Below are 24,710 nucleotides of genomic sequence, written 5' to 3' on the forward strand. Positions count from 1 at the left end.
TACGGGGCCTCCACGGGCAACATGGGAGACAGAGTCAGAGGACACAGCCCCACGAACACACTCAGCCTCACTCCCCCGGGCTGGACCCACGTCCTGTACTCAGCTCTGGGCATCCAATAATGGCCCAGATGTGAGGCAGATGTGCTATCACCCCTGAGACCAACATGTGGGGAACAGAATCCCCGCAGGGAGTGGCAAAGGGACAGAGAAGACAGGCAGGGCACCTGCCACCTTCTCTAGGGAAGACGCACTTCCAGGACGTGTACCTACAGATCTGGTTCCAGCCGCAGGCAGCCAGGCTCTGCCACTGCACCGACCACGTGTGGCCTCGGGGGACCCACCTCACCCCTCCTATGCTAATTCCCCTCATCAGTGAAATAAGGAGACGTGGTACCTGCCTCAGTGGAAGTTACGGAGAGGAAAGAGATGACATATATCAAAGCACTGAGGGCCATGCCTGACCTGTGGTGACCTCTGAATAAAAGACAGCCTCCTGGGGCTTCCCTGGTGGCGCAGTGGTTGAGAGTCTGCCTGCCAATGCAGGGGACACGGGTTCGAGCCCTGGTCTGGGAAGATCCCACATGCCGCGGAGCAACTAGGCCTGTGAGCCACAACTACTGAGCCTGCGCGTCTGGAGCCTGTGCTCCGCCACAAGAGAGGCCGCGACAGTGAGAGGCCCGCGCACCGCGATGAAGAGTGGCCCCCGCTCGCTGCAACTAGAGGAAGCCCTCGCATAGCAAAAAAAAAAAAAGACAGCCTCCACCTTCTCATCCTTCATATTAGTCCCAAGTCCCCACCGTCACAAAGCACCATCCCAGTTGCTGGAAGAGTAACAGCCAACACGTGAAGCATGAGGCACAATTTACAAGGCATTTTCACATAGATTAAAACATTCGATCTTGGCAAATGCCCATCGAGGGCAGGAAGCTTGCTATGAACATTATTCTACAGAGCGGGACACAGAGGCTCAGAGGAGAAGAGACCCACACGAGGTCACTGACAGAGCCAGGAGGCGGCAGAGCAGGGGCCTGACGCCAGGCCTAGGCCATTCCCTGCCCCTTCTTCTCCTACAGCAAGAAAGGCAGCATATGGTCTGTACAGATGAAAGAAAGAGTGAAGTGGAAATAATGTACAGAGAAGGAGCCAGAACCAAATCAACATCTCCATCTGGGCTGCGTGACAAAACTGAATTCCTTAAAAGTAGCAAACTGAATTGCCAGTGCAGGCCACATATTCTATTCTGCTCCATGGTGATAAATATCATGCTCCTTGATTGACAGGAAACTATTTTTTCCCCTCTCTATACTAGGAGATTACAGTAGCAACCCCAGAATCTGAAAAAATTCTTTGCTGCATATTTGCATTTTCCCAAGAAATTCCAGCCCTATGGCACCTGCACTCCCTCTTGTGAAGGACGCAGCCCTGGCCCTAAGCACCTTGCCTGGCTCTTGGGAAGGAACCCGCATGAGGAGGAAGGCCATGCGGGAAACCAAGCCACTGCAGGTTCTCGGGAGCTCCCCAGAGAGGCAGTCTCGTGGCACCAGGACAGACAATAATTCCACTTTTCTCAAACACCATGGGACCAAGGAGGACCTTGCAGGTGAACGTGAAAAGCCAAAACAAAAGCGGTTAGAAACCTGTGTTCCTGGGACTTCCCTGGCGGTCCAGTGGTTAAGACTCCAGGTTTCCACTGTAGGTGGCATGGGTTCGATCCCTGGTCAGGGAACTAAGATCCCGCAGGCTGCGCGGAGCAGCCAAAAAAAAAAAAAAATCAGAAACTCGTGCTCCCTGTGTGTGTTAGCAAGAAAAGGATCATGACACAGGGAGGGGACAGCCTGTGTCCTTATCCAGTTCCCAAATCTGAGACAGTCAAGCTCCTGGCAGAAAGAGGTTTCCCAGGGATCAGGTGAAGCCTGAAAAAAAGGGACTGAGTGGTTGAAGGCCGTGCCTGCTTCCGTTAATCAGTGACCTGAATGGTCTGGGCTGGAGACGGAAGCACCAGTGCAATTTTCTAAGTACTTTTTTACCAGGGCTGGACCAAAGTCAATCGATCAATCAGTCAGTCAATCAATCAATCAAAAGCCCTCCCCTCCTCCTGCTCGGCTGTGTCTTCCCTGGGAAACTAGCTGATCAGACTGTGTCCTCCTCTGGGCTGGCCTTCCGTGCAGAAGAAAGACCTTGGTCTTGTGCAGAAGACTTGGCCTCCACCAGGGTCCCCAGGGCAGAAGGGACAGCCACTCCCAGCCTCTGTGCAGCAGCAGCCGCCTTCCTGACGTGCAACCAAGTAAGAAGCCCTTAGCCTTTAAAGAGATACCCCGGTAACCACAGCAGGTGGGGTGTGCCAGCCCTGCAGGGGGCACTGCTGGTACCTGCTGGTCTCCGTTTGGGTTCTGCCTGGAACCAGCCTGAGACAAGGCCTTGGGGGCAGGAGTGAATGTGAGAGGTGATTTCATGAAGCACAAATGAAGAAGTGGAGGGAGTGAGACTCAGAGAAGGAAACGCCAATAAGCCGGGCTGCATTGCTAAGCGGGACCCATCAGGACTCAACGTAGCTGGGGGACCTGAGGACACTGGGTAGAAGCTGCCTCTGACCTGTCCCTCGAAAGACTGCGAGGCTGTGCATCGACCTTCTAACCTCACACCACCTTGGGAAGCTTATTATTATTATTATTATTATTATTATTCCCCTGTCACAGTGAGGAATTCGAGGCGTGAAGATGTCACACGTGCCCATGAGTGGCAGAGCCAGATTTTGAATCTCTCTGAATGCTGAAAAAACTATGCCAAACCCTTACATGTTCCTCTCATGGATCAAGTGTTCCATAAAAATCTAGAGTCTTAAATTAAAATAGTCTTAAATGAACATTTGAAGGTGTCTTGTGTGGCTCTGACCATCCTACGATACCCAGATCAGTAGTCGATGGGATCCCAGCCAGTTACGAACACTAGCCCTTCCCATAGCCATCCAAAGCCACCCCAGTTTTATGGGTTTCATGATCCCAGAAAAGCAGCGATGGGGGCAGGGACCTCAGAAGGCCACAGAAGGCAGAGCCATTGCTGGAGGCACAAAACCTGAGAGCTCAGGCTCCCTGGCCACCTCAGACATCCAGCGGAGACCCCCACCTCAAAAATCCAGGTTCCAAGGGACTTCCCTGGCAGTCCAGTGGTTAAGACTCCATGCTTCCACTGCGGGGCGCACGGGGTCAGGAACTAAGATCCCGCATGCCACGTGGCGTGGCCAGGTTCCAGGGCCCAGGCTGCTGTTGCCATGGGACTGAAGGCACCATCCACCGTGAGACCTGGCAGCCAGGGATGCTCGGGGCACGCAGAAAACACGAGATGGCTATTTTCAAGAACCACAGCATCCAACCCAGCTTCCCCAAACATGCAAGTGTCTGTCCCTTCATTATCCACGCACAAACCCTAGTTTCTGGAACCATGGGCACAGTCGAGAGGAGATCTGCCAGTGCGAATAGCTGACTTCGGAAAGCATTTTGGAAACAGAGGTGGTGTCTTAGAAAGCTGCTTGCTGATGTACATGAGAAGATCTTTTTTATAAAGAGTCCTTTCCCTTGGAATTTTGTAGGGAGTTGGACCAAACACTCTGGATTTAACTCTTCAAGAGAACATATAATACCATGATATAAAGATCTCTTGTTATTTGTTTAGGTGTGCTGATAGCCTTGTGGTTGCTTTTAAAATATATAGTGAAATATTTACAGACACATTCGTCTAATCCTCACACTCCAGCTTTGCCCAACAGAAGACATTTCCATCCGAAGGCCAAACCTTGCAAGACGCCCTGAAGAGTGCTGCAGCAAAAGCTTAAAAGCGAAGCTCTTTCCAGCAACTAGCTGGCAGCACATAACAGAAAGGGCTTTGTTTACAACCAAATATGCTCAAATAACAACTCTTTGATTATCGCTGCCTGCCCGCCCCCCACCCCCACCCCAAGCCGGGGCAACACAATACAAAGTGCAAACTCTCCAGTTCTGGGCACAGACATACGAACAAACATGGCTCGCTGCCCACTCCGCGAATTCCATGGACTCAAGACCGTGGACCAAAACCATGGGTGCAATGCAGGCGGGCGTGTATTCCAACAGAGGCGCATGCTCCCCAGTCCTTGAAGAAAGCAAGAAACAAGCAGGAACCCAAAAGTTAAAAGCTACTTCTAACCCAGTGGAGGGGGGAGAACAAAACATCTTCAAATCACCTATTAAGAGTCTTGTTTATCAACTTGTTTGTTTCTTACTACCACTTGGGAGGGAAAAGGCAAATCAGTTATATAACTATGGTTTACTTCTCTGTTCCATTTTTTTCTCTACAAAAAGTATGGCTCCAAACCAAGCCCATCAATTTGGAGATGACATGAGAAGTACACCCCAAGTCCACTCCCATGCCCAGAATGTGGTCCCTCATCTCACTCTTCACCCTGGGATGATGAAAACTGGGGCCAGGAGACTCACTCTTTGGCCCTCAAAGCATTCCAACTGCAGGGATCTAGAAAATATTGAATTTGGCTAGAATAAATGGAATTAGAGAGAAGCAGCTTGCCAGGTCCCTGTGAAGAAGAACATTCTAGCAATCAGTACTATTTATCCAATGGATAAGCAACCTCGCAAGGTGGTGTGCGCCCATCAGTGGAAACGTGTGAGCCAAGACTTGTGTTGAAGTAAACTTCCAGGCCCAAGATGGAGTTGCTCTTACCCAGGGTACCACATCAGGAAACAAAACTTAGATAAGCTTCCTGTTCCTAACAATCTCCTCTTAGTCAGAAATAGTTAGCCAATTCCCAAATGCCAAGCCAACTCTGGGTCTTCTCACCCCAAACAAAGTGGACTGTGTCACCCCAGCCAACCAGATATTTTCTATGTTCTTCTTCCTTGTTCTTTATTCTTTGTCCTATAAAACCTTCCTGCCTTCTGCCCCATTTTGCCATTCTCCACAAGGAGACTGTCCACTTCATGAAAGTGTTAAAAAAAAGTTTATATCACCTAAATTGTCTTCTTTAATCATTTTTTAACACCGAGCAGCCCACTGTCGGAATCTTGCAATAAACAAGAACTTGCATGCAATGAACACTTAGGTTCCTTGAAGTTCTAAAATTCTGGGAGTTACTGATGTTCACAATGAGGGCCTCAGAAATTTTATGATATTGAGTCCCACTCCACCACAGGAAAGGATTTCACAGTTCTGTATCCTGATGGTGATGGTTCCATGAATCTATAGATGTGAGACAATGAAGAGAACCACCCACACACACCCACACACACCCACACACACACACACCCACACACACACGAGTGCATGTGAAAACCAGGGAATGTAATCTAAAAGTTAAAAGTATTGTACCGGGCTTCCCTGGTGGCGCAGTGGTTGAGGATCTGCCTGCCAATGCAGGGGACACGGTTTCGAGCCCTGGTCTGGGAAGATCCCACATGCCACGGAGCAACTAGGCCCGTGAGCCACAATTACTGAGCCTGCGCGTCTGGAGCCTGTGCTCCGCAACAAGAGAGGCCGCGATAATGAGAGGCCCGCGCACCGCGATGAAGAGTGGCCCCCACTTGCCACAACTAGAGAAAGCCCTCGCACAGAAACAAAGACCCAACACAGCCATAAATAAATAAATAAATAAATAAAATAAACCCAAAGTTTAAAAAAAAAAGTATTGTACCAATGTCAATTTCCTATTTTGATACTGTATATAGCAGTGATTGTCAACCCCCTGGTGACATGTGACAATGTCTAGAGACATTTTTAGTTGTCACAACTCGGGGGAGGGTGCTACCAGCATCTAGTGGGTCAAGGCCAGGGATGTTGCTAAATATCCTACAATGCACAAGACAGCCTTCGCCCTGAGACACACGCGCACGCACACACACACACACACACACACACACACACAATTGGCCCCAAAATGTCAATACTGCCAAGGTTAAGAAATCCTGTACTGTAGTTCTAAAAGATGTTAGCACTGGGGGAAGCTGGGAAAAGAGTATACAGCAGTGGTCCCCAACCTTTTTGGCATCAGGGACCAGTTTCATGGAAGACAATTCTTCCACAGACGGGGGGTGGGGGGATGGATTCGGGATGATTCAAGCACATTACATTTATTGTGCACTTTATTTCTATTATCATTACATTGTAATATATAATGAAATAATTACACAACTCACCATAATGCAGAATCAGTGGGAGCCATGAGCTTGTTTTCACTTGCCACTCACTGATAGGGTTTTGGTATGAATCTGCAAGCAATTGATTATTATGGTCTCTGTGCAGTCAAACTTCTCTGCTAATGATAATCTGTACCTGCAGCCACTGCCCTAGCATCACTGCCTCAGCTCCACCTCAGACCATCAGGCATTAGATTCTCATAAGGAGCGCACAACCTAGATCCCTCGCATGCACAGTTCACAGTAGGGTTCGTGCTCCTACGAGAATCTAATGCTGCCACTGATCTGACAGCAGGCGGAGATCAGGCGGTAATGTGAGTGATGGGGAGCGGCTGTAAATACAGATGAAGCTTCACCTGATCGCCCGCCACTCACCTCCTGCTATGCCACCTGGTTCCTAACAGGCCACGGACCAGTACAGGGGACCCCTGGTATACAGGATCTCTCTGCACTATTTCTACAATTTCTTGTGAGTCTATAATTATTTCCATATAAAAACTTTTTAAAAAATTTAAGATTCCACTCTATACAGCATATCAGGGCTCTACTTCTCCAGAATCTGTCAGCCACTCGTGGAAAAATGCAATGCTCTCAATTAACCAAAGGATTCAGCTGCCCAAGCCACTTCCAGGAGAATGTCAGCCCATGACATCCCTTGCACATTTCTGTGGTAGCATGAAAGAACAGTCAAGGGGCAAAGTCAAACTCACACCAAGATCAAATCCCCAGTGTCCTTGGCTCCTTAAGTAAACCTTCCTATGGGATTCAGACAAGACTCCCTCCTAGACCCTGACGCACAGAACATCTGCCTTCCATCGTCCCTTGAGCCCAGCCTTTATGCAAGATACAGGCTATCTGGAAAATATTTTATCATCTGCAAAGACAAAGCACATGACAGACTTTTCAATGAGTAGTTATGTATGCTTTCACATTCTTTTTCTTCTCTAAATCTAACCTCTCACTCCCACCTCAGTGTCTAGACAGTGCCTGGTATGTAGCAGGCACCATCTACCCAGTCCAGAAGTTCACAACAAACAGAAACGAATGCTTCTATTATATCACAGGCAGTACATACATCAAGCCACCCCTTAAGGGGGGCAAAATCATTTCCTCTTACTGCAATTTAACTGCACAAACTATCACTGACCCCCCCCCAATCAAAGTCAGTCTTAACCAAGCTCCCCCACTTGGGGTCCAGGGCAAAGGGTTCCAGTAGTCAAGTGCCAAAAAAAGCTGAGTGGGGAGAACAGAGTTGAAAGTCTGTGACCAAGGTCACACTTTGTTTGTCAGAGTCGGGGAGCTCTGAAAAGCCCCACAGAATTTATTAGAAACACACATTCTAGGCAGGAGGCCTGGAGGCAGCTCTCCAGAAGCTGAGTCTCTGGAATTTCCAGGGCCCTGTTTTTATTTTGGGGAATCAGCAATACAGCCCTCAACACACCTGCAATAACCTTCTCCAAGCCGCCAACTTTGGTGTGTTCCAGGAGGGCGGGGCCGGGGCTGTCTTGCGCTCCCCTCCCCCAGGACCTCACCCAGCACCTGATGTTGGAAAGGTTCTCCGTAAGGACCTGCGGAATTATGAAGAACTCACAGAAGGACTAGCACAGCCACGAGCTGACACACTGCAAGCTTTTATTGAAAAGCTCATCAAACAACTGACAGGTAAGGTAGCAGGCACTAGTCGTCTTGGGCAGATAAAGATGCTGAGGTCCAGGAAGCTGAGTGCTGAGGCCCAGACCCGGGCGTTAAGTGCAGTCCTCAGACTCTCAGTCTGGGGCTTCTTTTTTTTTAGATGACAGGTTTGTGTTTTTTTTAACTTTGGGTTTATTTATTTTATTTATTTATGGCTGTGTTGGGTCTTTGTTTCTGTGTGAGGGCTTTCTCTAGTTGCGGCAAGTGGGGGCCACTCTTCATCGCGGTGCGCAGGCCTCTCACTATCGCGGCCTCTCTTGTTGCGGAGCACAGGCTCCAGACGCGCAGGCTCAGTAGTTGTGGCTCACGGGCCCAGTTGCTCCGCGGCATGTGGGATCCTCCCAGACCAGGGCTCGAACCCGTGTCCCCTGCGTTGGCAGGCGGATTCTCAACCACTGCGCCACCAGGGAAGCCCTGGGGCTTCTTCCATGCTCCCCTTGCCGTCCCCCCCAGTAAATACCAGAACCTAACAAATGTGTCTCCCACCCACCTCCCCCAACCATGCCCAGCGCTGTGCTAACCACATAGCAGATACTAAAAAAAAACAAAAACCCATGCCAGCTTGATTCAAACTACCAAACAAAAAAGGTCTTGAGTTAAAAGCACAGGAGAAGGGCTTTCAAATCTCCCACGCCAGCGAGTGACCCTAAGCAGCTTGCCTACGTGGTCAGAGCCTCAGTTTCCTCATCTGTAAAGTAACAAGAATACCCACCCCTCAGAGCCCCTGAAAGAATTAATGAGACGGCTGTCCATAAATCTCCTAATAAAGTCACAGCGGATGGTCTACAAATATGAGTGTCTTTTCCCACTCCTATTCCTGTTACTAAACCAGTATGGTTTTTACAAATCTTAATGTTCATAATTCCCCAGAAAATATAGGAAATTCCAGATGGTTCTGTTCAGGGTTACACAACTCACAGAACTGCCTGCAGATGTACAGAGTCGCCCACAAACTGAAATATGGCAGGACTCCCCCCTCCAGGTAAGGGCAAAGGAGCTGCTGAGATGGGCCCACACACTCAAGAGTTCTGGGCCGCCATCTCCACTCCTTCCCCACTGCCTCGCTGCTATCTTTTGTGAACAGTTTAACCAAACAAAGGTGATGCCTTTCATGCCAGGAGCTGTGTAATGGTGCCACTGGCATGTATCTCCTTTCAAGGAAGGCCGTTACAAGGCCGGAGAATTTGGCCACAATCCTGCCTCACTCCTCAATCTTTAAATACTAGGACCGCAGCCCTCTGCAATTGGAGCAAAGAACATTTGGGACAATGAAGAGAAAGTCCCCCTTCTCAAGGAGTGTAAGAAACCAAATGGAAGTCATTTCCCCAAGACGGGGCAGGCAGAAAGTGGCGATGCAACTGAGAAGGCTGGGAGAGACGGCTGGCTTCAGGCGCCACCGGGCTTCCATAACCCCTCCTCCGGCACAGGAGTCCAGCTGCAGCCCAAGGCTCCCCGACAGAGGCTCTGCCGTCCTGCCCCTACTGGACAGAGGATTCAAGGGACCCACAGAAAGCAGGAGGGAGGGAGCCGAGAGGGAACCCTGGCCGGGGAAAGGCCCACCGCTGAGCTCTCCCCAGAAGGCCATGGTGCCAAAACAGACCAACTAGTCACATCGCCAAATAGGAAATTCACTCTCAAGAAAACGCCCTGGGAGCAGACTGAAAAAGTAGGCAGAGTAGGAAAAAGTGTTAGGCAGAAAGATCCTTTGCCCAGGAAATTTCAAACTTGGGGCATGGGGACCAGCTCCCCAGGCAGCTTCCCAACTGCACAGCCTGTCTCTACCTGAGAGGGGACCGCCGCTCGGGTTTAAGTTCCGGGGCGCTCGGAACGGCCCGCGGGAGGCGCAGTGCAGAGCCTAGGAAGGGGGTGGGGGGCGGCGACGGGGAGGTTCACGGGTCTCTCATCCCAGACACACGGACGGCGAAGCCGGCTGTCGCCTGAGACCCGGCGGGCCGCCGCTGGGACAGGCGCACAGCCACGGGCGCCCCCTCGGGCCGCGCAGCGCACAAAGTTTCTTACCTGGCGGAGGCGACTCCGGAGCCAGCTTCTCCCTCTTGGGCGCTTTCCTGGGCTTGGTCGCCTTCTTGGGCGGCCTGGGCTCGGACGCGCGCAGCTTCCGCTCCTCCTCCCCGGGCCCCGCGGGCAGCGGCGGCGAGAAGGGCTCGGGCTCCAGGCGCGCGTAGTAAGGCTCCCGGCTCCAAATCTCTTGCACGTAGTAGTCGGGGTCCTCGACGGCTGCGCCCTGGGCCGCGGCGCCGGGCAGGGCCACCGCCAGCAGCGCGAGAGCCAGCGCCAGCGCGGCGGCCCCCCGGCGGGCCATGCCCGCTCCTCCCCGCGCCCGGGGCAGGGTCACGGTGGCCGGGAGCGCCGGGAGCGCCGGGCGGGCGGCGGGCGCGGACAGCGGCGCAGGGCAGGGGCGCCGGCCTCAACAGCGGGGCGCACGAGACGCGGAGGCGTCCGGCCGGCGGCGCGTGTGACCCGCTCTCCAGGCAGGGCTGGGCTGGGCCGGGCCGGGGCGGGCAGGGGCGCGCCCAGACGCGGGGCGGGGGCAGGGGGGCCGGCCCCGCCCTTCCCTCCTCCCTCCCTTCCCTCCCGACCCCGCGGTGGCCGGCCCTGGGAGCCGGGTGTTGGGGGCCTCCTCCACCCCATCAACTGTCTCCAAACCTCCCCCTTTGCCCGCACTCCCGAAGCCGGCCAGTGCTGGGCGCCTGCTTCCCCAGAGACTCAAAGGAGTTTCTATCTAGAAGGAACCTCGAGCCGTTTTTCAGGTTGGGGAGCCGTGACCCACGATGAGAAAGGATCGGCCCAAGGTCCTAAAGCAAATTAGAGCCCGAAGCCTAGTCTCCAGCTCTCCTGACCCCTACCCCGTCCCTGGCTCCACATCAGACACGGGTTCCCCACCTGCCAGACAGACCTTTCCTCAACCTGACCATGATCCTATTTCGGGAACTATGAATGAGGATCCCAGGTCCCCAGGGTTCCGAGGAGTAAAGTGTCGGGGGGGGGGGGGGGGTGGCGGCGGAGCCCTGCTCCTGACTGAGAAGTGACCCTGTTGGGTGAGGAGAGAAGTGGAGTCATCCTACGGCTGACGTCCTGGCGGTCACAGGGCACGTTTGGTTCATCTGTGAGCAGGTTCCCGTCTTCAGGGCAGGGAGCTCACGCTACCTTTTGAACAAGTAGCTTATGTCCTTGGAAAACTTTGTATTCATCTTTCAGGCTGGGATGTTGGGGACATGGGGCCTGCATTGGTTTTCTATTGCTGCTGTAACAGATTACTACAAATTTAGTGGTTTAAAGCAACACATACTTATTATGGTACAGGTCTGCAGGTTAGAAGTCTGAGCGGGTGTCACCAGGCTAAAATCCAGGCTTCGATCAGCGAGCTGCATTCCCTAGTGGGACCTCTGGGGAAGAATCTTCCAGGCTTACACAGGTGTTGGCTGAGGTGAGTTCCCGGAGGTGGTAGCCCTGAGGTCCTCTTTACTGGCCGGCCATCAGCCTGGCCAATCTTCACTCCCAGGTGCTGCTGTGTTCCTTCTCTTGCTGGCCATGAGGCGTTTCCAGCAGCCTCTCTCTGGTCCTGTATGTGGCCTCTACGTCTCAGAGCCAGCACTGGCGTGTTGAGTCCCTCCAATGGCTTCAAATCTCTCCCCTTCTGCCAAATCTTCCCTCTTCCCAGCTGGGGAAAATTCTCTACTCCTGGATCGGATGGACCCACCCAAATAATTCAGGATAATCCCCTTCTCTTAAGGTGGTGACCTCAGTCACATCCGCAAAGGCCATTTTGCCATGTAACCTAACCGGTTCATGGATCCCCAGAATTCAGGTAGAAACATCTTTGGGGAGCCTTTCTGCTGACCCCAGGGACAGACTGACCCTCAGCTCTCGGTTGGGCTATCACCTTCCCAGTCCCTGTGGACCCTACCATTCCAGGGTGCCACTGAGTTGGGTCTGGGCACCCAGGCAAGGCCTCCCCATTTCCCTGGAGTCACACTTCTGAGCCCACACGGCGAGCAGGCTTGGGCCGTCCTCTGCCTCTGGCCTCCCCCATTTGCCGCCTGGTTTTCTCTCATTGTCCCCACACAGACCGATTAACCAGGCCATCTTTTAGGGCAGGTTTCCTGGGCTCCCAGACCTCAGGCCAAAGCAGAATGGACGGGGAGGGGTGGGGGGGTGGGAGAGGGGGGCAGACTGAGGCAGGGCCCTGTCCTATCCCCAAGGGCCAGGAGGCCTTGGACTTGGTTGTCAACTTCCCAGGACATTCTGGAACCCAGAGCCGGCAGAGGTCTCCAGAGTGAGAGAAGAGGAAGGCCCCCTTCGCCTCCGTCTACTCTCCAAGCAGGCCTGGGCTGGGCTGGTCCGTGACCCCCTCTGGATGCTTTCCCACCCTCTTCCAGGATATATCCCCCGGGGCTCACTCACAGGGGCTCTTTTATCTAAAGCCAGGCACTCCAGACAACAAAATAAGTCCACACGGGGCTTCAGTGGCAAAAAAGCAGCAAGTGACACACCCAGAAGTTCCAGCTGGCTGTACAAAGCGCAAGCGAGAGGGTCACCTGGAATCCTCCATCCAGGCAGGACTGCACCCTGCACTACCTCCACCAGAGACCCCAGAGCTTGCTAAACACGCAGATGCCCAGGACCTACAGGATCTCCTGAGGGATGGGATTGGGCGCTGGCACGTCTAGAAGCTCGTCACATAATTCTGATACAGTTAAAGTTTGAGACTAACCTTCTCCCTCCCATTTTACGGGGGAGGAGACTGAGGCCCAGACTCACCCAAGGACACAAAGCAAACTAGTGGCAGTCAGACTAAATCCTTCTCTCCTGCCTTTATGCAATAGTTAAAGTCAGGCAGTCTGAATCTTGATGGCCCCAAACCCACAAGTTTTGAAAACATGTTACTTTCCTGGCACCTCTTAGGTAACTAAAATAACATACACCTCCACTGCAGCGTCTGGTAAACGATCAGAGAATGTCCCACTCAGTCGTGATTCTCAGCACATCCCTCGAATCAGGAAATGAATCCCACTAATCACTGTTCTCTGTATTATTGCTTGCTTGTTTGTTTTCTGTGGAGAGGCACATAATTAAAGCAAGCAGAACACACAGAACAAGAATTGGCACTGATGCCAATGTAGCAACCCGCTGCACGGTTGCTGGAGCTGCCTTTGTCTACCTCTGATTCTCCATCTCTGGGGCTGCTCGCCTGGAAATTTGCAGGGCACAGCCAGAGTTCATGAAGTTTAGGAAGAGGGCGTGGCCAAGCTGACCTCATTCTCTTGTTCACCAAGCCTCATCCTGCTTCTCAACCCCAGCTTATCTGCCAGGGAGGATTCCCTCATTCTTCAGCTTCCCAGATGAAGACTTTGCCCCATTTATGCTTTACCTTCTAAGACTGCTGACACGTCTCTGAATCCTGTTGCTTCTTGTGGCACATCTTCTTTAACTCGCCTCTTCCTCCATTCCCACTGGCAGTATCCTGGTCCATTGCTCAGAGCCTAGCGTCAGATTACTGGGACACTTGCTTGGCAGGTCTCTCTGCTTCTGGCCTCTGTGACTTGCTGTTCACCCCACATGGGAAGCTACCAGCTTTCTCCCTGAAACACCCATGTGTAATGTTGCTCTCCTATCGAAGAACCTAAAGTGCTTACCCATCTCACATAAGTCCAACCCCTCTGCATAGGACTCAGGCTCACGCACCCACCCAACTTAGTTCCCCCAGTGCACCAACCAGCAGCAATGATAAGACATGCTCTTCACTGCCCCTTGCTCAGTGTCTATAAAATCTTTATAAACTGGTAATTATTATAATCTGCTCATTTCACATCCTCCACAGACACAGTAGAGTACAAGAAAGATGGAAAATTCTCAGTAAGTCATTGTTGCATGACTAATCATGAGTAAGGGTCTTTCATGGCATCAGCAGAGAGTGCTTTTTTCTGAGACCTTTTTGTTCTCAACCTAATAATGTATTTAACTTGAGTCTTATTTAACTTGAGTCTAGGACCCTAACAAACGGCTGTTTTCATCTCCCAATAGTGTAAGTGGAGCTCAGTAAAGTGCTAACTAATCTTGGATATTTGCCAAGCTATGAAAGCAACCCCTCCAGCTGGGTGTAGTAGCTGGGGCAAATTTGGAAACCAGAATGGCAGCTCAGAATCCCTTCTTCAAAGGGTGCTTTGTTTTGTTTTGTTTTTAAGTCAACTCATGGTTTGCTTCAGTTGGGAATCTGTTTATGTGCATTTCTGTTAAGCAAGGTAAGCCCGTGTTCATTCATTCATTCATTCGTTCCTGAGACTCAGGATTCTGCTAAGCCAATTTCTGTTCCACAACAAATCTGTACTTGTCAAAAAATCCTCAAACACCTTACAGAGCTAATAATTTTTCAAATATTTATGAGCCCCACAGAGAAGATTTATGTTAAGCTGCTTGACAAGGAACAATAGAGCGTACAGGTCCAGGGAACATTCTGTTGAAACAAATGTTGTCAAGACATCAATACTTTTATAGCATTTTTCATAACGAACTTTCACACTTGCTCATTTCCCTAATTATCCCTGAGACGTTTACACTCAGAGAGAATGAAAATGGATTTTTTTTTTTTTAAGATCGGTAATTTGAAAAATTAGCTGCTATATAAAGAAAAATACACGTTCAGGCACAGTCATTGCTAAAAATATAGTCTCGAGATAGCTGCTCACAAAGAGAGATACTAAGTTGTTATGGCAACGATGATTATAATTACGAAGCTGGAGGGTTTTTCCCGTTCATCACTCTGTTGAGATGTGGTAGTTTAAATGGCAGTGTCCTTTGTAATGTCCTCAATCTCATTACTACATAATCACCCATTTCATATTTAATTTTCAACATGTTTGTTCTCACTCCTAGACTCTATAGATTTGGCATCTTTTGATCAGCCTCATTCTTAGTTCATGGGTCCCGTACCCTTGCAGCTCATTTTCTCTCCTCAGTGTTGCCTCTGCTCTGTGATTTCATTTTTAGTTTGACCTGGGGAAACTTGCTTTGGCTTGAGATATTCCATTTGTAAACAATAAGATGCTGTTGTCAAAACTGTTAAGAAATCATACCAACAGACACTTGAGGAGACATTGAACTCAGATTAGTCAGAGGCTGCTCAGTATCCCTGGAGATACAGCATTTCTTGGTCACCTACTATGTGCAGGACAATTTGCAGATATGATCACATCTAACCTTTGTGCTGATTTCTCTCCGTGCATCCGCTCCCATCTCTATCCCCCTCGGTCGTCTGCATCCTGAAAGCTGACCCTTGTGGAATGAGCATCCTTGCCCTCTGGTTTCTGATTGGTTATGGTCAATAAGAGGTGTCAGTAGGAGATAGGAAGGTGGGGGAGAGAGAGATCTGGGTACTACTCCTTCCCCCTAACCCTTCCATGTCCCTCCCTACTTTGGCCCCAGGGGTCCTATTTGTGGCTGCATCTTTGTACTGTCCTGAAGCCCCCCTCCTCAGCTCCTGTTCTGCAGGCCGATGGGCAGTAATGACTTCCTGCCGGTCTAAGCCTGTTCCCACTAGTCTCTGACCCATCACAGGGCCCAAGATGCACTTAGGCACAGGCCCACCCAGTGCTAGTCATGAGGGGTTCTTGGGGGTGGCTTTAGCCTCCAGCAAATCTCTAGCCCCTTCTTCCAGTGGGATTGCTTAGGATTTAAATTCCTCAAAATGGAAATTCTGGAGCTGCTCCTGTGGTCACTTAATGCATGAAACCTAAAAGAGAAGGAGCGTTCATCTCTGTGGAATCACTGTTTGCATGAAAAGGAACTCACTGTGAGAAACCAGGACACAAAGTCTAGGAAGGTTCTTTCCTGTCCCCCCAACCCACCACCAACACATGGGGCTGCCGCACTCTAGCCCAGATCAGAAAAAAAGTTTTCAAAAGTCTGAAGCTCAGGCCTTCCCCTTTCTCTCCCACTGTCAGGGTACAGGGCTCTCTGAAACAGCAATGCCAAAACGCATTTAGTCCACAAACTCAGGGAGGCCTCAGAAATGGAAAAGACCACCCATGCCTATAGCTTATTCTCATGCAACCAAACCCGAAACCAGGGGTTGTACTGCAGTTTCTGCAGGAGAAATCCCTGATCTGTCCACATCACAGAAGATACTGAGCTTCATAGAATAGAGACCAAAAATACAACAAGAAAGTATTATAAGCTTAACAAATTTGAAAATCTAATAAATTCCTAGGAAAAATATAAAATGCCAGAGTTGACGCAACAAGAGAGAACCCAAAGAGACCAACAATAGTAAAGAAATTAAAATGGGAGTCAGCCAGTCTTTGTAAAGAAGTTCCAGTGGTTTTACAAGTGAATTTACTGAACTTTTTGAAAGGCCAAAATTCCCATCTCATAACAGTTTTATTCTAGGAAACAGAAAAAGAGTGAAAGCTGCTTAGATCATTTTATGTGGCTAGTGTAATCTTGATTCTAAAACCACAGAATGAAAATATATGAAAAGAATATAATGAGCTCATTTTATTATGAATACAGATGCAAAAAAATCCTGAGTCAAATATTAGCTAACTGAATCCAACAGCTTATTTTTTAATACAGTATAAGAAAGCTAGCCTTCTTTTAGGAATACAAGATTGGTTCAACAGGAGAAAACCTATCTATGTAGTTCATCACAGCAATGGACCAAAAGATAAAAATTGTATGATTATCTGAATCAATGAATTGTCAATGCATTATCTGAATCTGAAAAGCATTTCTTAATATTCAACACCTAATTAGGAAAGAAACTCTTAGCAAACTACAAATAAAAGGGAACTTTCTTATCCTGATAAAGGTTATGTACCAAAAATCTATAACAAACATTATAATTAATACAATCAATTTAGATGCATTCCCTTTAAGACTGGATTCAAGGCCAGGTGTCCACAACCACTGTTATTGTTTCACATGGTCCTGGAAGCTGTGGTCAATGTTATAGGGGAAAAAAGGACAAAACAGTGTAAATTTAAGAAGGAAAGAGAAAAAATCTTTATTATTAAAGATTAATCATCTGATCATTTATCCAGGAAAGACCGGCACAATCATCAGGCAAAATAAGACATAGTTTTGCAAGATAGGCTGATGAAAGATAAATTTTTTAAAAACCAGTAACATTTCGGTACACCAGTGATAACAAGTCAGACAATATAACACAAGATAAGATAAATTCACAATAGTAGCTAGTTATGGCTGGAACTATCAATACTTCGGAATTTATCTAACCAAGAATACAGAAGACCTGTAAGGAGGTAATTCTGAAATTTTAGTAAAGGACTTAGATGATGTCCTGAACAAATGACAAGATAGAATTCCATGCTCTTTCATGGATAACTTAGTATCATAAAGATTCAATTCTCACCCCTACATATTAATCTATAAATCAATTAATTGTAAATATAAGTAAATTCTGTACAATAAAAAATCTAGTTGGATTTTTGAGAAGTTCAATACGCTTATTCTAAAATATGTATGGAAAGAAAGAAGTCCTGAAACAGCTAAGGTAGCCTTAACTTGTCCAACTAGGTATTAAGACACATCACAAAGTCACAGTTGGAAAAAAAGGGGGAAAAAAGAAATAGAAATCATGGTACTGGCGCAAAAACAGACCACAGACAAATGTAACAAATGAGAGAGCTTAGATACAGACTTACGTGTAATGGGAACAATACACAATGTGAGAATGTTATGAAGCAAGGTAGAATTTTCACCCTGTGCCATTGGGGAATCTGGCTTTCCATATGGGGAAAGCTAAAACTGGATCCTTACCTAAGACCACTCAAAAAGGTGAACTCCAAATGGATTAAAGAGCTAAATGTGAAAAGCAAAACCATGAAGATAATAGAAGAAAATATAGGAAAATATCTTTGTGACCTAGAGATGGGGAAAAACTTCTGAAATAAATCCTCAAAAGTACAAACCATAAGGCAAAATAATTGGTGAAGTTGCTTGTATTGAGATAAAGGATTTACATTCCACAGAGGGCACCCCGGACAACATGAACAGACAGATAACATATTGAGAGCCAATACCCACAATGTTTAAATCTGACAAAAAATCAATACCCATGATATGTAAGGAAGAAAAAGCCCCAGTAGACAAATGGGCAAAGGATCTGAACAGGCTACTCACAGAAGAGGAAAACTCAAAAGACTAACGATGTATAAAGAGATGCTCAAAGTCATTAGCAATCAGAGAAATAGAAATTTAAATGATGAGGTATCAACTGGCAACGATTAGCTGCACAGAAACGAGAAAGCTGGATAGTGCCAAGGGATGGTGACGATGTGGGGTTATATGACCTCCCCTCCAGCATTGCTGGTGGGCATGGGGGCAGGTGACCTCCATCTGGAAGGCAGACTCATCTTTCCTGATGCATTCCTAAAGAACTCATGCCCACCGCATCTGTGCTCCTGATTTGTATAAGACAAAACGTTAAAGATTAAAGATTATGAACCCAATGAAAAAGAAAAGTGTAGCTGAGAAGCATTTTTTTCCCGCTAAAATGCTTCCGCCAACAGAGAATATTACATTAATGCAGGATCAAATCAGAGAAACAATATCTACATTGCCACTTGCACACAGAAGACTTTGGTCAACCAGCTTCACTTACTTTCTTCTTTTCCACTGAATTGAATAAACCGATCAATTCTGTGGCACTACCTTCTAGAGTCAACCCAAATTAATGATTTGGTAATGCCAATTAACTTTTATTCTTCCATAACTTTTGGATGACTTTTAGGAAGTAACAGATGTAGGAATAGGTAAGCAAATGCAGTATATTAAAAGCATTTGTAATATGCCCTTTTGCCATTTAGGGACTATATTATATAAATACCCCTGTACCATAAGAAAAGTAGATCCCTGTTCTCAAGCTACAATAACCTGATTTAGATCACAACACTAGGCATATATCAAAAGCAGGGCATAGTAGTTTTTTAATTCAATTTAATTACATCTACTCTTCGGGGTACAATCAGGAAACAATTTTTTTTAAGTCTTGGGTCTTTCCTTCACACCTGGGTTTCACTGATGACTTGCTCCAAGTTGTAATTCACATGCTGAAAGGCAGAGTGCTTTAGAAGGGCTCAGGCATAAAGGATGGGGAGCTCTGGGAGCAGCAAACACTTCCTTTCCCCTCCCCTAAGCACATTTTCTCCTCCACATGGAAAGGAGGGTAAGCCGTCACATCCAGTTATAAAGTCTGTAGCTAAGAATCCATTTCTATTTCTAAGAAGGTTGAAAATCCGATGCTTTGTGTATCCAACCCGAATTGCAACCACTGTAACAACCTGGATAAAATTCTTAAATCTCTTTTAAACCCAAGCTACCAAACTCCAGTGGATAAAACAGAAAGCCTGTTTGTTTACTGTTTCCATTCTCCATCCCAGAGGTAGGAGTGAGGGCTGTTCAATATTGAAGTGCTTAAATTTTGTATTTTAATGTATAAACAGCCTCCAAACATAATTCCTGATCCAGGAGAGGCCCACCTGAGGACCTGCAGACCGGGGCACAGATAGGTAGCCCATCAGAGTCAGACCAACATGGGCCTGAGGTCCTCCCTCACCCTGACTCTACCCCTCACTAGCTGTCAGCCTGGAGCAGGGGCTGACTGCACCATCCTAGCCTCAGTTATGCATCTGCAAAGTGGGAGAAACCCTCCTGACCTGATAGAGAATTGTGGTGAGACTTTAATAATGAGATGCATGCAACTGCTTAGCCGAAAGCTTGGCACATAGTAGATGCTCAGTGAAGGCGAGCTGCTGCTCCTATGATTTGTTGTGATTGCCTCATCCTGTCAGGGCAAGGTGCGTGCTCATCACTGCCTAATGGAGAAAGGAGACCCCACACCATGCCCTTCACTCTTTCCTGGCTCCCCCCGCCAACATCACTCCCACCCCCAATTTACACGCACTGTTGCCATTACCCGGATGCTCTCTGGTCCTTCCTTTCCTGGCAAACTCCCACAGGTACTTCAAGGCGCCCCCCTGGGGGAGCCCTCCCTGACTGCGGGTCTTCTCTCCGCCCCCCAGGCTCCCACAGCACCCTGCACATGGCTCCCACGACCCTCAGGGCATTGTGAGTTCCCCACTGCCCAGTGAGCTCCTCCAAGGGAGAGGGTGCAGAAAGCACTTGGCTTCTCTCCCACACGCAGAAGGTGTCCGGTACACGCTAGCTGCATGGCTGCCTGAAAAGAACTTAGCAGCGTCCAAAGCCTGATTTCTCTCTGGGTCCCCTTCAGCACCTATCCCAATGCCTGGCACACAGTAGGTGCTCAATAAACAGTCATGCATTGAAATTGACTTTCAAAGTCCACATCACCCAGACTGCATTTGCCTCCAAGTGGCTCGTCTGGCCTTCCAGCGCAGCCTGGGACCCGGGGTACCTGCCTATCCTTTATCATCACCTGCCACCTTTATCATCACCCAGTCCTCAGGTCATCCCCTGACATGGGTGAAGCCCTCCTAGGGATGGGTGCACAGTGTGAGGACGAAGACCCTGCTACTCCCACAAGAACAGAGACCAGGGTGCCCAGCCCCACCCCCAGGCTGGGGGAGTGGGCTTCGCAACGTGCAGAGAGCGCTCCCCAGCTGCCCCGGCCCCAAGATCAATTACAAGGGATCTTGTTCTCAAAAGAGGGAAGGAGGAAAAGCCAGAGCCAAGCCAATTCATTTTTTAAACACCCCAGAGATCCAAATTAAATAAGGTTTGCCAGACACAGCTATAGCCTGACAGAGATAGGAGATTTTCAGCCTCTGGCACGGGTTAGCCTGGCCAGGACCCATCCTTCTGTCAATTCCCACCCAGTTAGAGGAGATTCCTGAGTTTGCCCCACCTTGGCTAACGCAGCTCTTAGCTCCCTCTTTGGAGAAAAAAATTCATGAGACTTATGAAGTGAAATAAAAATAGCATAACAATTAAAATCAACATACAATATTTTCTTTTTCAAATGAAACCTTTGCAGTTATAGTTACATAAATGAAATACCTTTCAGCCTTCAGGTCTCAGTTTAAATGTCACTTGCTCAGAGAGCCCTTTCTGGAAAATTCTATTTTCCGCAGGCCTTACCCTGCTCTCCTCATTTCCTGGCTCTGCATCCTTCTTTTCCTTCATGGCACCCAGCACACTTTGTCACTCTTTTCTGATTGGTCTGATGCTTGAGTCAGTAAGAGACAGACAGGTTCGGTGACTGAGAGAGTGGACCCTGGATCAGTTGCTGGAGTTCAGAGTCTGGCTCAGTCACTCAGCAGCTGTGCCTCGGTGTCCTCATCTGCAAAATGGGGGTAACAGTGCTCCCTCATACATATACAATGGAATATTATTCAGCCATAAAAAGGAGGAAATAATGCCATTTTCAGCAACATGGACAGACCTAGAGATTATCATACTAAGTGAAGTCAGACAGAGAAAGACAAATATATGATATCACTTATATGTGGAATCTAAAATATGATACAAATGAACTTATTTACAAAACAGAAACAGATTCACAAGCATAGAAAACAAAATTATGGTTACCGAAGGCGAAAGAGGGGGAGGGATAAAATAGGAGTTTGGGATTAACAGATACAAACTACTATATACAAAATACATAAACAACAAGATCCTACTGTATAGCACAGGAACTATATTCAATATCCTGTAATAAACCATAATGGAAAAGAATCTGAAAAAGAATGTATATACCTACATATATGTATGTATGTATAACTGAATCACTTTCCTGTACACCTGAATCATTGTAAATCAGTTATACTTCAATAAAAAATTATTAAAAAAAATAAAATTTAAAAAATAGTGTCCACCTCACAGACCTGTGGGGAGTAAATGAGTTAATTTGTGTAAAGAGCTTAGAACAGGGCCTTGCCATGGGAAGGGCGAAATTATAACTCCCACTTTTAGCTTCAGTGGTTTTATTCACTAAGATATGACCACACCTGGCACCACTCCTGGCACAGGGCAAGTGGTCAGTAAAGCCTGGGTTCTCCTCAACCCTGGCTTCAACCTGTGTATCCACACTCACCCCTACCTCTCTTATCCATAAACCCCTTCTCAGGCCAAACTGAGCGTCTCCTTCTGCAGTCACAGGTCGGGCTCTCCCACCTTCCTCCAGTGCTGTCCCCTCCGCTGCCACCTATCCAGCCCTTCCTTCTGGCTGTGTCATCCCTCCCCCAGCTCCCTGCCCCATGTCTACCCACGGCAGCGCCCAAGCACTGCTTCCTCCGTCCTACTCTTTCCTAGTGAGGAAGTAGCCCTCCCGGCCCTGGGAAGCTGGAGTCCCAGAGAGTGCAGCCAGTGACCACGCTCTGGGCCAGGCAGGTGGCAGCTGTGCCAGGAAGTCACCCCAAGACAAGGACAGAGCGGGGCTTTGCAGCTCCCTTATCAGATGCTTGCCTTCCCAATGCCCTGAGCTCCCCCTCAGCCAGGCTGTTTCTAATGGGCGCCTGCAGTGAGGTGGTCCCTTCAACAAAGGCGAAGAGGGAATAAGAGAAATAATGAGGAACGCGACACAGCTGGGTCATTAGCAGCCAAGGGTTTCCAGATTTAAGGAGGATGTGACCTTGCCGATGAAGCTGTGGTCCCAGAGACAGCAATACAGGGACAGTCACTTTGGTTCCAGAGATGCGGCGCTCTGTGCCTCAGCCTTTCAGACCCGCAGTCGCTCCATCTGCAAACTAGGGAGCTGGGCAGGTGACCCTGAAGGCTCCTCCTCCTACTTCAGTCCCTGACCTTCTGATGCACAGTGACCGAACCACTGAAGCTTTCAGTCCAGGGCAGAGGATGCCCATGACCAAGAGATGGCCCACCCAACACATCAAGTTCCAGACTTCCGTGTGGCTCCCAGGACCCAACCTGTTTCTCGTCTGCCCCACCCATCACATTCGGCTCCTCCTTTCCACCCAGCCAACCCCTTCCCCGTCCCTGTGAACCCCGGTGTCACCATCACAGCCCCTCCTGCCCAGTGATTTCCCTCATTTCACTACCTCCCTGCCTCCCACCCCCAGCCTCACCCCACTCCATCCCCCATCCTCCGTCCTCCATCTTCCATACAGGTTTGAGACTGGGGTGCTTCCCTGCCATCTGGAGGGTGACACCCAAACCCCAGGGTCTGCATGAACTGGCCACCTGCCAACACTCTCCCCACGTCTTCACCCCACCAGTGATGCCCAGGTACAGAAATGTGGTCACACCATCTACAAGGCTCCCCCACATTCTTACTCACCCACGTCCACTGCCAGGAACGGCATTACCAACTCCAGGCAGCCTCCCCCTGCCAGCACTTCCCCCTGCTCCCACTCCAGATGCCCACATCTCCATATTTCATTCCAGAAGTCTCCTCAGAAACAGGAAAGAAAGGGGAACATGGGCAGACCATGTGATAACCTCATCACTTCACTTTGTCGAGCCTCAGTTTTCTCATCTATAAAATGGGACACTAATGCCTACGTAGCTCAGAAGAGAGCTGGAATAAAGATGCTTCACAAACTGGAAACACTGCATAAATGTCCGGCCGGTGCCATGTCACACCTCGCTTATCCCTCCTGCCCGCCCACAGTAGCCTCCACACTCCAGGAGATGTAGCACCTCATGTTCCAAACAGCTAAGGATCCTGAGGGGTCTGCCAAATTGCCACTCCCCAAACATCCCTGATATAAATCATGTCAGTCTCCCTTAGCTGCCTCTGAGCTTCTGGGCATGTGCACAGGATATCAGAATAAAGTTTAAATTAAATCCAGAAGCTGCAATACTTCATAAAAATCACACTGCAGATTCCCCACCAGGGATGCCAAACCAAAAAAATAATAATAAATAAATACTACATTTTGCCCCATGGGCACCGAATTTCCCCCCAACTTGGCTCCACAAGGCCTGGGGCCCTTCCAAAGATAAGAAATCTATGCAGGAAACCTCTCACATTTTCTTCAGGATCCAATTCATTCCCAAGCATTTTCTGGAAGGAGAGAGAGAAGCAGGGTCCCAAGCCACCAAGAGCCAGAATGATGAAAATGACTCCCAAATGGTGCTGGTGGGAGGGAGGGTGTCAGCACTGCTTTCCACGTGGCCACCTCCCCTGCCATAACCAACCCTTGTTTTCTACTGGTGAAGTGTCCAACTGCCCAGCAGCTGCCTGATGGAAGGCTTCTACCCATCTGGAGCTCACTGGAAGGATTTATGAGTTTCTGGTCCTACATGTTCAGCACAATGAACTTCGTGCTCAGAGGCACCTGTGAGAAGCCCCAGAGGGGTGTGTGTGTGTGCTCTAAACAGCTGCATTGGGACTTCTCTGGTGGCGCAGTGGTTAAGAATCCGCCTGCCAATGCAGGGGACACGGGTTCGAGCCCTGGTCCGGGAAGATCCCACATGCCGCAGAGCAACTAAGCCCACGTGCCACAACTACTGAGCCTGTGCTCTAGAGCCCGCGAGCCACAAATACTGAACCCTCATGCCACAACTACTGAAGCCCACGCGCCTAGAGCCTGTGCTCCGCAACAAGAGAAGCCACCACAATAAGCCCGCGCACCACAACGAAGAGTAGCCCCTGCTCGCCGCAAATAGAGAAAGCCTGTGCACAGCAACGAAGACCTAAAGCGGCCAAAAAATAATAAATAAATAAACAGCTGCATTTCCAGGGGGGTTCCCCTCCGTGTGGAGTGTTTACAAGAGGCTGCCGAGGGGTGGTAGGATACCTGTTCCTGGTGCCAAAATGATTTGCTAATATAATTAACATACGGGCTGAAACTGAAGAAGGCGGTTCCAATCACAGTGACTATTTTTAGCGGTCTCCTAATGGAAAACTCTTTTCCTTTCAAA

The 24,710-nt window shown here is 48.9% G+C and overlaps 1 protein-coding gene across 2 annotated transcripts in view; it reads right to left on the bottom strand.

Moving 5' to 3' along the window:
- Positions 1-10,359, bottom strand: part of CPXM2 (carboxypeptidase X, M14 family member 2) — a 132,504-nt gene extending 122,145 nt beyond the window's left edge. The window contains exon 1 of one of the 2 annotated variants that reach the window (XM_082406951.1): positions 9,891-10,357. In XM_082406951.1, the coding sequence (XP_082263077.1) occupies positions 9,891-10,191 (301 nt within the window). In that variant the 5' untranslated portion in view covers positions 10,192-10,357. Of the gene's footprint in view, positions 1-9,890 lie in introns of both variants that reach the window. The other variant, XM_082406952.1, reaches the window with a different exon arrangement.
- Positions 10,360-24,710: the final 14,351 nt, after the last annotated feature.

Source organism: Balaenoptera borealis, assembly GCF_965194805.1.
Source record: "Balaenoptera borealis genome assembly, chromosome: 10".
Taxonomy (NCBI): Eukaryota; Metazoa; Chordata; class Mammalia; order Artiodactyla; family Balaenopteridae; genus Balaenoptera; species Balaenoptera borealis.